The following is a 15231-nucleotide window of genomic DNA, read 5'->3' on the forward strand; positions in this document are numbered from 1 at the left end:
CCACTGCTGGGCTCTGGTTCCTGCAGAGGGAGCCTGGGGGCGCCAGGGATGGGGGGCGCCTTGAGCCCTGCACGAAGCTATTCTAGTTCTCAAGCACAGTACCGGCAGGGGGAATTCCTGGGCGGCAGGTACCTGGCGGGGCGGAGCTAGAGGCGGGGCTTGGGGAGCAAAGATGAGGTTCTCCGGCCGGCTGCCGCATAGGTGGAAGGAAAGGGAGTGACGGCACGCCCGAGGGGCGCGGCCTGCTGTGGGGAGCAAGGGCGGGGCCATCGGGCCAGGAGCTCTTCGCTTCTCCATTGGCCCAGCTCGGCGGGGTGAGCCCCCACGTGACGGTTGTGGGCGCGTGCGCGGGGGCGGGGGCAGCGGCTCTGGAGCCGTGGCACCCCCGGCAGTGGCCGATCTGTCGGTGGTCAGTCGGTCGGACGGTCGCTGCGCCGCGCACGGAAGGGCTGGAGCCGTTGCCGCCGCCGGGACATGATCCGAAACGGACACGGGACCGCGGATTCCCCCAAGAAGCTCGGCCCGGGGACCAAGCGCGCCGTGCGGGTCTGGTGCGACGGCTGGTGAGAGCGCGGGGCAGAGAGGGCAGAGCGGGGCGGCCCGAGTCCCCTTCCAGTCCGCCCCCCGGCCGGGCCGGCTGCCCACTTGTGCCAGCCTACCCCCCGCCCGTTCCCTTCTCTCTCCTTCGCTTCCGTCCGACCGTCCTTCACCCTCCCCGCCGCCACCCCGGGGCCCTGCGCACCGCGGCCCGCCCCGCCTCGCCCTGTACCGCCGGCTCCCTTGGGAGACGAGCCCCAGCTCCAGCCGGGGCAGCGGGGCTTTAAACGCCGCGGAGCCCGGTCACTCGGGGTCTGCCGGGAGACGTTCTTGCGCCGAGTCCCGTAGCAGCCCCCAACCCAGCCGAGACCCGGACGATTGGTGCGGACAGCCGGCCGGCTCCGGGAGGAGCCGGGGGCCTTGGGGGCCTCTGAGAGCCGGGGCGCCCGGTTGCCCGCGGCCTCCTGCGAAGCGCGCCCGGGGCAGGTTCGGTTCGTGTGACCGGCCCCCGTAGGGCTGCCCTTCCTGGAAAAGTGCAATGGGGCTCAGTTCTCAGGGACTCAACTCCGCGAGAAAAGTCCACGCTAACTGCACGTATTTTCCCATTCCTCCCTCAGCCCTACAGCAATAGCCATTTAATAAGAGACCCATTGGAGCCCGGGCAGTAGGAGCCTGAGCCCCTTGCAGCTGGGTAGAGCCAGGCAAAGGTCAAGGAATCGGCAGTGTCTGTTCTGGGGAATGGAAGCCAAAACCATGGACTTTAAAAAGGAGATAAGGCATTTACAAAGAGTTTGTTGTTATAAGAGAGATTGAATTTCTACTGAGAAACTCCGGATTAGCTATTTCTTCCTTATATGAGAGCTAATCGTCATAAGATAAGGTGGACTTTGGGACCAGCCCTTTACTTAAAAATCAGATAAACCAGTTTTTATAGTCTAATGTGGGGGGAGGGAGGCCAACCCCTTCCCCCCCCCATTGTTTCTTGCCTTTGAACTTGAGGTTCTGTCTGGGGAGGAAGGAATGTTTTGGGTTGGGAAAGTGTGGGTGAAAACAGTTTTGATCCTTGATTTTTTATGTGTGTGTTTTTGAGGAATTTGACACATGGTTCCACAGATCCCTAGTGACATAGAGGCATGGGATACTTTACGGTTTTGAAGCATTACCGAGAGATGCATAAAATTTTCTCTCTTCACACTTAGGACTATTGCTCAGATTCAGGTGAATACAGAAAAACATTTCAGATCAGGAGACTGACTTCCATCCTCCCAAAGGGGGATAGTGGTAAAAGTGAGTAGGGAAGTTGAGAATTCTTGGCATTTAGCCCCAGACCTGGTAGTCTTTTATGAGTACACTAAGCACTCTGTTATCAGATGACTGCAAGAAAAAAGCAGCATACTAGTATTTATTAAGATTAAGAATATTTAAAATTGTGGGGAAGCTTTTTTCAGGACTCCAGAAAGTTTCCTTCAGACATAACAGGTTTTTGTTTTTCCCAAGAAAGGTCCAGCCAAGCTCTCTTTGCTTTTGTTCTAATATAAAACAACATTTGACTGAGATAGCACGATAGCTAAAATAATGTTATGTCTCTGCTTGTATGTTTAAAATTGTGCAGTTGCAAGTGTTTCTGAAAATATATATGAATCAAATTTTTGTCATTTTAACCATTTAAAATGCTATACAGGGGGTGGCTAGGTGGCTCAGTGGATAAAGCACGGGCCCTGGATTCAGGAGTTCCTGAGTTCAAATCCAGCCTCAGACACTTGACACTTACTGGCTGTGTGACCCTGGGCAAGTCACTTAACCCCCATTGCCCCCCACACATAAAATGCTATACAGGCCCCATCCTCAGCTATGTAAATTTTATGAAATCATATACTCCAGCAAAGGAGCTAATCCACCACCTCATCAGTTTTACAAAATCTGGATTTTCATAGCTTTGGGGTACTGGAAAGAACCCTAGATTTTGAATCAAGACCTGTACTGTAATTTCAGCTCTGTAACTATGGAAAAGTCACTTAACTTTGCTACAGCTCAGTTTTCTCATCTGTGAAATGGAGATTACCCTTATACCACTACCACCCTCAAATGGTTTGGTGAAGATCAAAAGATATTATATGAAATGTTTTATAAATTATAATAAACTATATAAATTTCACTTAGCTTATATTAGGTATGCTCAAAGTGCGATGTGCCTGCATTGCATTTTTTCCTTTCTATAATTTCAGTACACCCACAAGTTAAAGAGAAGTGAGTGAGAGAAAGAGAGAGAGGGAGGGAGGGAGGGGCAGGCTGAAACAAGATATTACTGAGAACAGGCTAGCTAGGGTTATAATACAAGTATTCTGCCTGTGACCCTAGTTAATATTTGATCTTTGCCCGGAATTGCTGAATTATCAGAACCAGTATGTTCTGGGGACCCTGCTAGGGGCCCAAACTAGGCTGTATCAAAACCCAAATAATAGGTGCCCTGGCCTATAGGGAAATTGATTTTTATTTATTTATTTTTTTGTTTTCCATAGTTATCTTTCTAGTGTTTTAGTAAGCATAGAGTTTGGGGTTTCTGGGCAGTGGATAGCATAATAGAGGACTGAAAAAACTCCTACATCTAATAAAAATTTAGGGACCCTGGGAACAAAACCAAATCAGTACTTCATATTCCTGTACTATGCCCTCCCATACTCTAAATCCAGAGTTCTTTAAGCAAAAACAGTGGTTCCATTAACTCATGTTGGGCTAGGGAAAGTGAGAAGCGGGGCTTCCCATAGGTTACCATTCTGCCCCTGTTGTCAAGTAGACTCTGGAATGGAACTTGTTGACTTTAGTTATGAAAGGGCCTCTGTTTGATCAAAATGCCCAGGCTTGCAGTGGGACTGGGACTTTGCTCCTTCTGGGTTTATTTAATGCTCCCCAAGTTCACCCCACTTGGGCTTCCTTACTAAGGTCACCTTTCTACCCCTTTCCTCCCAACTCCTACTCCCATTTCTCCTGTTCAGGCCTCTTTGCTTTCATGGGGACATTTTAATTGACTTTCTTTGAGGTTTTTTTGTTTGTTTTGTTTTTTTGTGAGGCAATTGGGGTTAAGTGACTTGCCCAGGGTCACACAGCTAGTAAGTGTTAAGTGTCTGAGGCCAGATTTGAATTCAGGTACTCCTGATTCCAGGGCCAGTGCTCTATCCACTGCTCCACCTAGCTGCCCCCTTTCTTTGGGTTTTGACTCTGCCTTCCCTGGAGCTGGGTCTTTGATTGTGAGCCTTAGCTAAGGCCCGATGGTCCCTGGGTATGCTTTCTTGCTGAAGAAAGGAAGGGCTTGGTATTCCCCAGTTATGGCAAGATCAGACTCCAAAATAACAACACCCTTAGAGATGCTAAGCCACCACAAGGAGTATTGCAAAATTAATTTGTTTAAATTTTAAACAAAATAGAAATAAATGTGCTATGTAGTTTCCTCTTGGAAATCTAACAACTAAGAAAACATTAGGAGTCACTGTACTACTCACCCCTCCTTAAGGGATCAGCCTGAAATTCCATATAGGCCTGACTTGGTCACATGGCCAAACTCTAGTAATGATTTCCCACGTTGGTATTAGGTTTGGCAAAAAGGATCCTGCCCTTTGTTACACTTGAGTTTCTCTGGCTACACCTGACTGTCATGACTCCTAAAAGCTTCCATGTCCAGAGCTGTTGAACAGCCAGTCTTTTATTTCCTGAACCTTCACGCTCCATAGGGAATTACCCCCCAAGAAACTACAGAAGGGAAACTCTGCTTCCCTGAGTCAAATCTGTTGCTCCCTTCAACCAGGTACAAGGCTTGATACCTCTGTTTATTTCCACAGCTATGACATGGTACATTATGGGCATTCAAACCAGCTGCGTCAGGCACGGGCCATGGGAGATTACCTTGTCGTAGGGGTCCACAATGATGGTAAGAAGCTGTATGGCCCAGGCGCTCTCCTCGCTCTCGCCTTCCTATCCCGTAGCACAGGACTGCAATGCTGACTGTTCTCAGCCAGTCAAGTGATAGAAGGAGGTTTCAAACATACATGATGCCTTCCCCCACCAGTTATAATCCTTGGCAGGCAGTAGAGATGTAGAAAGCAAAATGTGACAACTAGGGTTGAGGTGGCTGTATCCCAGACCCTTTCCCTACTTGGATCTAGTGGCCTAGGAGGGCAAAAAGGCTGGAGGAATGTTGGGGAGGAGTTCTTCTGCCAAAGGGATTTGTTAAATGACTGCTCTGCTCCCTTAAGAGACATACCGAATCCATTTCTAGGAATTGAACCCAAGACTTCAGAGAACTAAGGTGTTTGGTATTGGAATACCTTAGCCATTTGGGTTGTGGAATGAGGGCTGGAAACAGTCCTTGCTGTGCATTCTTCAGTAGACCATTAGTAATGTTCTTATTCTATTCTTTCTTCCTCTTTGCCTTGCCCTAGAGGAGATTGCCAAGCACAAAGGCCCTCCTGTCTTCACTCAGGAGGAGAGGTACAAAATGGTCCAGGCCATCAAGTGGGTGGATGAGATTGTGGCTGGTGCTCCTTATGTCACTGTCCTGGAGACCCTGGACAAATACAACTGTGATTTCTGTGTTCATGGCAGTAAGTGACCTGGTTGTACACCCTGTCCTGGAAGTCCTGTGGTGTTAACTAGAGGGAGGGGGGCAGGCCCCACGTGACTCTGCAGAGTTGACAGTTTTTTAAATTGCAGAAAAGTTGTATGTCAAACATACCCAAGAAGTCCAGGGGCTCTAGAAACATTTTCCTTGACCCTGGAGTTTTAGGATATGAAGGTTTGGATTCTGTCTGACACTCAGGCTCTTGGCCAGGGCTATTCCGAAGTGTCTTGGCAGTCCTGACCTCGTGTGTGTGTGTGTGTGTGTGTGTGTGTGTGTGTGTGTCTGTGTGTCTGTGTGTCTGTGTCTGTGTCTGTCTGTGTCTGTCTGTGTGTCTGTGTCTGTCTCTGTGTGTCCTGCTCCCTAGATGATATCACCTTAACTGTGGATGGGCGGGACACCTATGAAGAAGTGAAGAAGGCTGGGAGATACAGGTGAGGCTCTTTGACCCAGCCCTAAGATGGGAGGTTTGGGGGTGGTGAGTTTGGTAAAGAGAAATGCCTTGCCCAGAGTGAGTACTTAGTACCTTTTTGCTGAACTGAATCAAAGCAGGAGAAATAATTGTCCTTGATATGTCCATAGGTAGTATATAAAGTCCTTTATATATGGTTTCTTAGTGTGTTCTCTGATTCCTGGTAGCCACTTCGAGAGGTTTCTCAAATCTGGCTAATAAGGGGCATGGTTCTGCATTCCCTTTTCTCCTACTGGCTAGAATTTGCTACAAAGTAGGATAACCTATAGAAAGCTTTTCTAGAGGTAACCACTAGGTTGTGCTGCAGGCATCACAGTAACACTAGTGTTTCATAGATTTGCCGAACATTTTAGCAGGAAAGGCATCTTAAAATCACAGAGTTAGAGATGGAAAAGACTTGATGGGTCATGTCATCTGACCTCTTCATTTTACCCATGAGAAAAGCAAGGCCCAGAGAGGTTACCCAAGTTCACACAGCCAGTAAGTGACAAAGCTAGGGCTTAAACCAGGTCCTTTGACTCTAGGTCCAGAGCCCAGCCCACTGCACCACTCTCCCTTCTCAGCTTAAGAACCAGTTAGTCCCAAATCCCTCATTTTACAGACAGGGAAATCAGTGCTCCCAAAGATTGGGTGACTTGCCCAAAAAACTACAAAGCCAAGTCTAGAGGCTGTGCTGTCTGATCCACTCTATTAGTGGTCCTCAGCCTTTCTGAGAATGAGCATCTGTTTTAACAGTCTTATTTTTATTGCTGCTTTTGTTCTTATATAACCTTCATATCCAGGCATATCCCTTGCCCCTCTTCTCTCCCTCTTGTGCCATCCCTTGTCACAAAGGTTAAAAAAGTAAACAAAAGCATTAAAACTAATCAACAACACATCAGCTTTCTCTGGCAGCATATGCAGTGTTCCATACCCATAAACCTCCCACCAGCAAAGAGGGAAGAGAGGGGTTTTTTCTCAACTCTTCTCCATGGTTGAACTTGGAAAGGACTCCTTTTTAATGTCAAAATTTAGCAGACTCTGCATTACTATATTATCAGTATAGTAATACTGTATACTATTAATATTAGTGATAGTTCCTCTTCTGTAAGATAGGGACAATTCCTCACTGAGTTGTGAAATTCAAATGAGATAATGTATGTGGATCTCTTTGAAAACTTTAAAATCCTCTATAAATGTAAGTTGCTATTATTGACCAAAAAAATACACAATGATAAAAAGTTACCATTGTTTCAGTAGTACTTTAGAATAAATTGTTATTTTAGTAATCGGATCAGAACCTACATGCATTTGAAAAATAGTGATAGAGGTTACACTGGAGCAAAATAAAGATCAGAACCATATGGATATGCAACAATTCCCAGAGACCAGGAACCATTGCACTGTAACATGCTACTTCTCTGTCCCCTAAGTCCTCTTTCTTAGGAACTGGTGTTCAGTTGAGATACAGAGCAGGAAGCAGACATCTAGTGGTCACTCAACAAGCTAGGAGCTAAATCAGGACCCTGGCTAACTAACTGTCCGTTCTACCTCTCAGGCAGGATGTTGAAATTGTTGACTTTTCCACCAACAATGGGAGTGGGATGTTCTTGCCTTAAATGGTAGTGAGTGGAGGAGAAGAGTTGAAGGCCTGAGCATTGCTAGCCTTAAATAAGGCCACTCTGCCCCGGGGGTTGTCATGCCCTTGGAAAGCTCCACTTTGGACAGTTCTTCTTTTAGAATGTGGAGCCAGATTTCCTTTGTTATCCCAGAGTAAAGGGCACCTCCCTGCTCCCATCTTTCAGTGGGAATCAGAAGTCAGCTGCAGAGCAAACTACTCTTCGTTTTCCCACCTAACTAGAGGAGGGTGAATACATAGACTTTCCCACAGTAAGCCCACCCTGTCTGATGGAGGCCTTCAGTAGGGGTTACTGCTCACCAGAAGAACTAAGGCATTTCTTCCCTGATCCTCCTCCTGCCTGTCTCCCACAGAGAATGTAAACGCACCCAGGGAGTCTCTACCACCGACCTCGTTGGCCGGATGCTGCTCATGACCAAGGCTCATCACAGCAGCCGGGTAAGTTCGCAGTGGTCTTCTGGGAATTTGATGAGTAACTCTCCCAGGCTTTCCTCCTCTTTGCCACTGGGTTTAGGAGACAGCTGCTTGCCTGAAAGCTAGGACCCCACTTGGAAAGGGAGTGAATATTTCTTTCCATTTATTACTTTTGGGATGTTTGTGGACCATGAGAAGTCAATCTCTTACTCTCCTTTCCTGAAACTGGTCAGCATGTAGGGAGCAGCAGGCTTCCTGCTTCTCAACAGGGACATCTCCAGATCAGTGAGGAAAGTGCCCTCAGTGGGCCATGGAAAGGAATGCTGTCTGGACTTCTGGTGCCATGCTGGCCCTGGGGGCCTGACTTCACTTTTCTGTGCAGGAATTGCCCTCCGAATACCGGGAGTACACTGACAGCTTTGGCAAGGTGAGTGTCGGGAAGGGCTCTCTGTATATGGCACTAAGCACAGTATGGCAAAAACTGAGGAACTCACATGTGTAAGAAGCTTCCCGAGAACAATAAGATGAGGGAGTGAGGTGAGGGAAGACCCAGTCCCTGGCCCCTGTGACCTCTGTCCTTAGCAGACGTCTCCCCCACCCAGGATTTATCCCTATTTAACTTCACTTTGCCAGCTTGTTTGGGGCTTCCTCGCATTCCCCAGGCCCTCCTATCAGGGCTGAGTTAAAGAGAATACCTCACATGAGCATGAGGGTATCCAGAATATCCCCCAGTGAGTTCTCAGATTCAGTGGAGTGCTCACAGCAAGTGCTGAGAGAGCCACACAGGAACTCTGCTCCCTCTTTGGGCCTGACCATGCCAGTCCGTGGGTGTTAGTAGACACTGCCATATGAGACCGTCACTATTTGAAGTTTCTAACAGTGGTTTGGCCCCTCTCTCCCTTTGTAGCCCCTTCACCTAGTACCTGCTGGGGCAGGTATTTGCCCAGAAGGCTTCTCCCAGGTGACAAGACAGTGGCCTCTGGGTCCTGTTGAATGTGTCGGGATTTGCCGTCTGCTTCTTCTCTGTCCATGTGGGGCCCTTTGGTGGAGGCCAGGATGCTGGTGTTCACTCAGTGGCCATGTTGAAAACACTTCTGACTTTTGTCATCTGCTCGTCCTTTCTTACCAAATTAAAGTTTTCCTGAGCTAAAGCTAGGTTTTATTCCTTGCATACAGTCCCCCTCCCATCAGGTTCCCTATCCCCTCTTCTCCCCAAACACCCCGGCTAGCCTGCCTGGAGACTGGGGCAAAGAAAGAGTTTTCATTCTTCATTGGTTTCTCAGACTCCCCCCCCCACCCCACCCCAACCCATTCCTTCTCCCTCCCTCCACTTCCCCCAGGGGCTGAGAGAATAACCCTCAGGGTCAGTCCCCACCAACATCTTCAAGCTAGAAAGAGAGCTGTAAATATGGCAGCCTCTTCACCCTTGCCCAGGTCACAGAACATTCCCTGCATTGGTGTGTAGACCTCCCATGCCACAAAAAGCGAGGACTTGCTCCCGGATGAGGGAGGGGGAGGAGAGAGTGCATAGGAAGCCACCAGCTCAGAAGGACTGGGAAGAGGGGACAGCCAATATTTATTGCCCCTGGGGAGCCTGGTGGTGGGTAGGAGGGTGAGCTCGCTCTGTGTGTGATATTGGAAACTAACTGGTCCCCCCCTGCTTGGTCCCCAGTGCCCGAGGAGCCACAGCCCCTGGACTGGAGTGTCACAGTTTTTGCAGACATCCCAAAAGATCATCCAGTTTGCTTCTGGGAAGGAGCCGGAGCCAGGAGACACCATCATCTATGTGGCTGGGGCCTTTGACCTGTTCCGTATCTTTCTGGCGCCTCTCCTGCTCTTTGCCTCCCCAGGGAAGAGTGGAGGATGCATGTCCTGGAAACAGTCTCACTGTTCAGAGTCCTCCTTGGAAAGAACATGAGGGCCCGAGGGGCGGGGCAGGCACTCCAGGGTTCTTTCAGGCTGTGGGGAAGATGGGGGGATCAAAGTGGCTAGAACAGATGGTTGGTTAGAATGGACCATGGAAAAGGGAGTGGAGTCCCTTTCTTCTGAAGGTCATGGGGTTACTTATCACTGTTCTCTTCCCCAGTCTTCCACTAAGGGTGCTTGAGGCCCTGCCCTGTGGAGACAGAAATCCTCTTCTCTCCTTGTTGTTCTCTTAACCTGGGCACAGATATTGGGCATGTGTCTTTTCTGGAGAAGGTTTACCAGCTTGCAGAGCGACCCTACATCATTGCAGGCTTACATTTTGACCAGGTATGAACCAGTAAGTGATATGATAAGAAAAATAGCAAGAACCTGTGCCTCTTTACTTCCCCTTTAGCTGCATCTCAGTGCATGCTGCTCTCTTCCAGGAGGACACTGTTTCAAAAAAATGACCTTTTTCAGCCAAGCAGCAAGAGTTGGGAGGGGGTGGACCTTCCGTCAGGAAGTGGTTGTGAGGAGTCAGTTGACTTAAACTCCACCTTCCATGGAACATGTGGCTCCAACTCACTACTCTGTCTGATTCTAGGAAGTGAATCACTACAAGGGGAAGAACTACCCCATCATGAATGTGCATGAGAGAACGCTGAGTGTGCTGGCCTGCAGGGTGAGCCGGGACTAAGTCAGGCTTCAGGGGGCTATAATCAGAGCGACAGGCCTTCTGCCTACCCTTGGAGTCACCTCCAAATTCAGACCCGTTGGGAGGTGTGGGTTCCTTTGGCAGGGGTGGGAATGAAATGCTTCATCTCTGAGGGTCACCATGACTCCCTAGAACAAATCACCTGCACTCGAGGCTTAGTTCTTGTGCTTGCTCCCTAGCCAGGAAAGCCTCTTTTCACTCCACCAACCTCTGTTTTCTCATCTGTCAAATGCAGATGTTAACTATTAGGTTAGCTATGTTAGACATTTTCTATAGTTCCTTCCAACTTTTAATTCAAGCAGTCTAGGGCAGCTAGGTGGCGCAGTGGATAAAGCACCAGCCCTGGAGTCAGGAGTATCTGAGTTCAAATCCAGCCTCAGACACTTGACACTTACTAGCTGTGTGACCCTGGGCAAGTCACTTAACCCCCATTGCCCTGCAAAAAAAAAAAAAATTTCTAGCAGTCTAGAATTCCCCACCTGTTCTGCCTCAGCTCCACATGCTGATCCTCCATCATTGGCATCCCTAGGCTTTACAGAGATTATTTTAGGGACTCTGATGGGGAGAATTCAGAGGAAGTAGATATCATCTGCCTTCAGGAGGTCTTGGGTCCATTTGGCTGCCTCTAGAACCTCTCTCAGCATCTCTGGCCAGGAGGGCCTGCCTAGGAACCATCTCCCTGCTTTCTGTCCTGGCCCCTAAACAAGCTCTCCTCTTCCCTAGAGGGTTGGAGAACAAAGCTAGCACGGCTGCCTCCATCACAGTCCTTATCAGGTCCATTAACAGCTCTTTGTGAACTATCTGGGAACTCTGGACTTGGGTTCAGGGGTGTGGGTTCAAGTTCAGCTTTGCCACTCACTAAAAATCTTGGCAAAGTCAAGCGACTTCTAGAGCTCCTCCTAGCATTAACAGCCCTAAAGAGAGGAGGTGTCTGTGGAGTGAACATCCAAGCTCCTTTCCTGCTCCGTAGAGTGGTTAACATGGGGCCCCATGGTCTTCAAGGAACCAACTTTCTGTGTCCCTTCGGCCGCTGCTGCCGCGGCGTCTCCCCCCCCCTCCCCCACATTTGGGGTAGGAGGGGAAAGCCGGGTCATTGCTCTCTCTTGTCTTGCCAGTACGTGGCTGAGGTGGTGATTGGAGCTCCGTATGCTGTCACAGCCAACCTTCTGGACCACTTCAAGGTGAGTCATCCCGGCCACTTGAGCACTGGGCACTGAGTAGAGGGTGCCAGAGCCTTCATCTGAATCGCAGGAGAAGGGGTCTGAGGGTTGCTCAGTTCACTCTGAGTATCCATCACGTCATCCTCTTCTCCGTCTGCCCAAGCGTGGCAGCCCACCCTCAGCAGAGCGGGGCAGAGTGACCAAGGGGCCCTAGGGGCCCAGAGTCTCCAGGCAGCTGTGCTGCTCCTGACCTCCACAGCTCCTCTTCTCAGGTCGACCTGGTGTGTCATGGGAAGACCGACGTGTTGCCTGATAAGGACGGTTCAGATCCCTATAAGGTGAGTCCCCCAGAGTGCTTGTTCTCCACCTTTCTCCTTTCCCCACACCAACCTCCAGCTCCCAGATAGGTTTTCTCCTCTCTTCATTTCCTTGTCCTCTGACCACTCCCATGAATTACTTCCCCTGTGCATGGATAGGTGGGGCTTCACAGGCACACATTTCTGTCCCTTATTGGGGGAATGAAGAACTTTATCTCCTTCCTCAAGGGAAATAATGGATTTCCTTCTCTTCCTCCTTCCTACCCTTTACCCCCCACCTCTTTACTCCTTTTGAACATGCCCTTATTGGCAAGAAGGGAGGGGAGGAGTTTAGCCTTCAGCAGCCTGTGACCCCAAGGTGGCATCCCTCTCTACCCACAGGAACCCAAGAAACGGGGTATCTTTCGTCAGATCAATAGTGGCAATGAACTCACCACAGACCTCATTGTCCAGAGAATTATTAAAAACAGGTGAGCTTCCTCCATTACCGGGCTCTAGGAGGTGGGTCACAGCACTCTCTCTGCTTAACTGCTTTAGGCCTCGAGGAGAATGAAAATTGAGCAACAGGAGAACTTTGTGAGGCCATCTGTCTGTCCCAGGGAATCCAGGTTGTAGGGCTGGACTTTGTGACCTCAGGCCTCAAAACCGCCTTTTTTCCCCCCTAACAGATTAGAGTATGAAGCAAGAAATCAAAAGAAAGAAGCTCGAGAGCTAGCTGTCCTGGAGGCCTTAAAAAAGCGGGAGGCCATGGCGGAAGGGGCAGCAATGCAGGTGGAGAGTTCCTGTGAGGCCTAATGCCAAGGCTATACTGGCTCAAGCAGCACGCCCAGCCCCTCCTTCCCTGGCCCCACCCTGCCTTCATCCTGAGCTGGGGACTGCCCAAAGGCCTGCCCTCTCTTCTGCTCTGCTCACCTTCTCCTGCCCTTCTGATTGTAGAGTTTGTCACACCTACCATTTTAATGGAGCTGAGGCCCCTTTTTAACTCACCCTGGCACGACTAGGCCAGCATGGAGCTGCCTGGTACTGACAGAAATGGACACTTGGTGCTGGGGCCTCCCCTGGTGTTTTTGGAGAGTTTGTATTCCCTAGTAACGCTTTTCTGCCTAGGCTCTCCTGATCTGACTGTCGGAAAGCAGAGAGACCCAGCCAGCCCCTGGAGCACGTGGAATCCCAGCACGTAGAGGGGGCTTCAGGTTCGGCCGAGCCATGTGCAGGCTCTGGCTGCTCCCGATCCCAGCTTCCCTTTCCTCGGCACTGCCCACCTCTAGTGGAAAGGGAGATGAGTCACGGCCACCTTGTGGCTCTCTGGGCCTTAAGCACAATGCTAATGGACCCATGAAGCACTATCTTCCTCTGTCCCCTGAGAAGCTGGGCTGGCTCCAACCTTGCTTGCTGGCTGGGGGGTGGGGGGGGAGAGGGTCAGCCGGAACAAGAAGGGGAATGATCCAAATGGGGACCTCCCTTAACTCCTTAGGAGGCGATCACACCTCCCCAAACTCCCTCCCCTCCATCCCCCCAATTCTCCAGAACTTCCTGTGTGTGGCCTGAGCTCCAGGACCTTTCGCTTTCACCTGCAGCTTTGCTGCCTGGGGCCCTATGGTCTTCCCCTAAACCTGCTGCTCCCTGTACAGACTTTATATGCAGATTTTTGTATCCAACGGACTGTTGTAAATTTCTTTGTCAGCAGAACTTAATAAAATGTGGCAAAATGTGGCGGGGATATGTGATCCACCCAGCATTCCCTCTCTGTTATTAGTCCCTCTTCCAACCTTTGAGGAGAAATGAGAAGAGATGTCAGGTGCACCTGGCTCTTGTTTATCTACTGGCTTAGAGGAGAGAGCTTTCTCTATCCTGGGGTGCTGTGAGTGTACCCTTGATGACAGCCACCTAGTTAACCATATGCAGAAATACCAGTCATTTCCCCCAGGACACTGTCACTCCCCCAGCAGCATCTGATTAATAAACGGGAGCAGGGGAGCAAGGGAGTGAGCGCGTGCTCTCCAGACGCCAAACCTGATTCAGCTCACCTCTTGACATGCAACTTCCCACCACCCCTTTGGGGAACCAGGGAAATCAGAAAAACAGCTTCTCTCACTTCTGGCTGTCTGTTAAATGGAAGATGAAAACTTCCTTGCACACAGATGAGCAACACAGAGTCCTGGGCTGGGGCTTTAGACTCCTGCTCATCTTGGGCCATCCCTCCCTGTGCTTAACTGTTCCCAGCTCTCTAGCCCCTTCCTGAAAGAAAGCTCTGGGGCTTGTGGACCCGAGGTCAGATTGGATTTTGGTTTGTTTGGCAAGGAACTAGTCCTACCTGTTGTGCATCCCAAGTATTTCAGCATAGCACTACACTCTTCCCTTTTGCCTGGCATGGCCAAACCTTGATTTTCTATGCCTCCCTCTGAAGCCTCAGGCATCCCCCTATTTCTTTCAGTAGAGTAGTCCCAGCAGCAGTATCACTTAGAAGTTATCTTCTACCCTTTTTCCAAAACTGAGCATTGGCCCTTATATCTATGGCCACTTTGCTGCTCCTTTTTCATCCCAATGATTCAGATCATGAGGGTTTAGACTGTTAGCTCTCTGGGGTGTTCCATATTCCCACAGAGGATTAGATCCTAGAGTAAACCATCATCTACCTCGTCTGTTACCGGGTCTTCAGGTGTCTGTAGACCAGCTAGCCCCAAGGTGTGGAATGCTCAGATACATCTATGGGTCTTGTGTGAAAGGAACTGTGGGACAAGGAGATGGGAATCAGAGACACACTTTAGCAGAGAGGTGTTAGTGACTATTGCCAAAGAAACGGGCCTGGCTGGTTCTAAAGCTGACCTCATCTCTTTGTGATTCCAACCAGGATACTCAAACTTGCTTCTAGGGCTAAACTGCAATCCTGTGCCTACCAGTGCCCTTGGCTAAGTTTATGCTATAAAGACTTGGTCTAGATCTCATGACAAATGCCCCTAGGGACTTTAGCCGTGTGGATAAGGAGAGGTATTGAGTTACGGCTCTGGGCTGGAGAGCCAGAAGGGATCAGTCAGGAACACAGTGGCTCTTTGTGAGTTTAGCTCTGCCCTCCTAATCAATGATATACCCAGGACGCTGGTGCCCAGGGAGGGACCAGCCTTCTAGACATAGCCTAGAAGGTTGGACTCCAGGAATTACAAAGGGAAGCCAAGGCTCTAATCCCCAGTTTTTCTGTCCTTTCCATGGGACCTGGTTTCCAGGGAAAAGGAGCTAGGGTTGGGGTTGACAGGGACAAATGGCCATGATCCAGAAAATCCCCTCAGTTGGGGCAGCTAGGTGGTGCAGTGGATAGAGCACCAGCCCTGGATTCAGGAGGACCTGAATTCAAATCCAGCCTCAGACACTTAACACTAGCTGTGTGACCCTGGGCAAGTCACTTAACCCCAATTGCCCCACCCAAAAAAAAAAAAAAAACCCACAGAAAATCCCCTCAGTCAATTCCATCAATATACCAATAATCCAT

At 49.7% G+C, this 15231-nt stretch overlaps 1 protein-coding gene across 2 annotated transcripts; it reads left to right on the top strand.

The window, feature by feature from the left end:
- Positions 1–340: 340 nt before the first annotated feature.
- Positions 341–13467, top strand: PCYT2 (phosphate cytidylyltransferase 2, ethanolamine). 2 transcript variants are annotated; one of them, XM_044002419.1, is made up of 14 exons: positions 341–563; positions 4371–4459; positions 4971–5132; positions 5514–5580; positions 7590–7674; positions 8033–8077; positions 8558–8611; positions 9323–9461; positions 9821–9903; positions 10160–10237; positions 11386–11451; positions 11703–11768; positions 12129–12217; positions 12416–13467. In XM_044002419.1, exons 1-14 carry the CDS (start codon positions 475–477, stop codon positions 12540–12542), a joined length of 1239 nt encoding a protein of 412 aa, XP_043858354.1. In that variant the 5' UTR covers positions 341–474; the 3' UTR covers positions 12543–13467. The 2 variants fall into 2 exon arrangements, with proteins under 2 accessions (XP_043858354.1, XP_043858355.1); XM_044002420.1 differs by lacking the exon at positions 8558–8611.
- The last annotated feature ends 1764 nt before the right edge of the window (positions 13468–15231 follow it).

The sequence above is a fragment of the Dromiciops gliroides genome, chromosome 4 (assembly GCF_019393635.1).
Source record: "Dromiciops gliroides isolate mDroGli1 chromosome 4, mDroGli1.pri, whole genome shotgun sequence".
NCBI lineage: Eukaryota > Metazoa > Chordata > Mammalia > Microbiotheria > Microbiotheriidae > Dromiciops > Dromiciops gliroides.

Bases quoted from the DNA above. Each gene is read 5' to 3' on its own strand.
- PCYT2 (XM_044002419.1), top strand. From the start codon at position 475: ATGATCCGAAACGGACACGGGACCGCGGATTCCCCCAAGAAGCTCGGC. The intron at 564-4,370 runs GTGAGAGCGCGG...TTATTTCCACAG, and splicing joins CGGGTCTGGTGCGACGGCTG to CTATGACATGGTACATTATG. The intron at 11,769-12,128 runs GTGAGTCCCCCA...CTCTACCCACAG, and splicing joins ACGGTTCAGATCCCTATAAG to GAACCCAAGAAACGGGGTAT.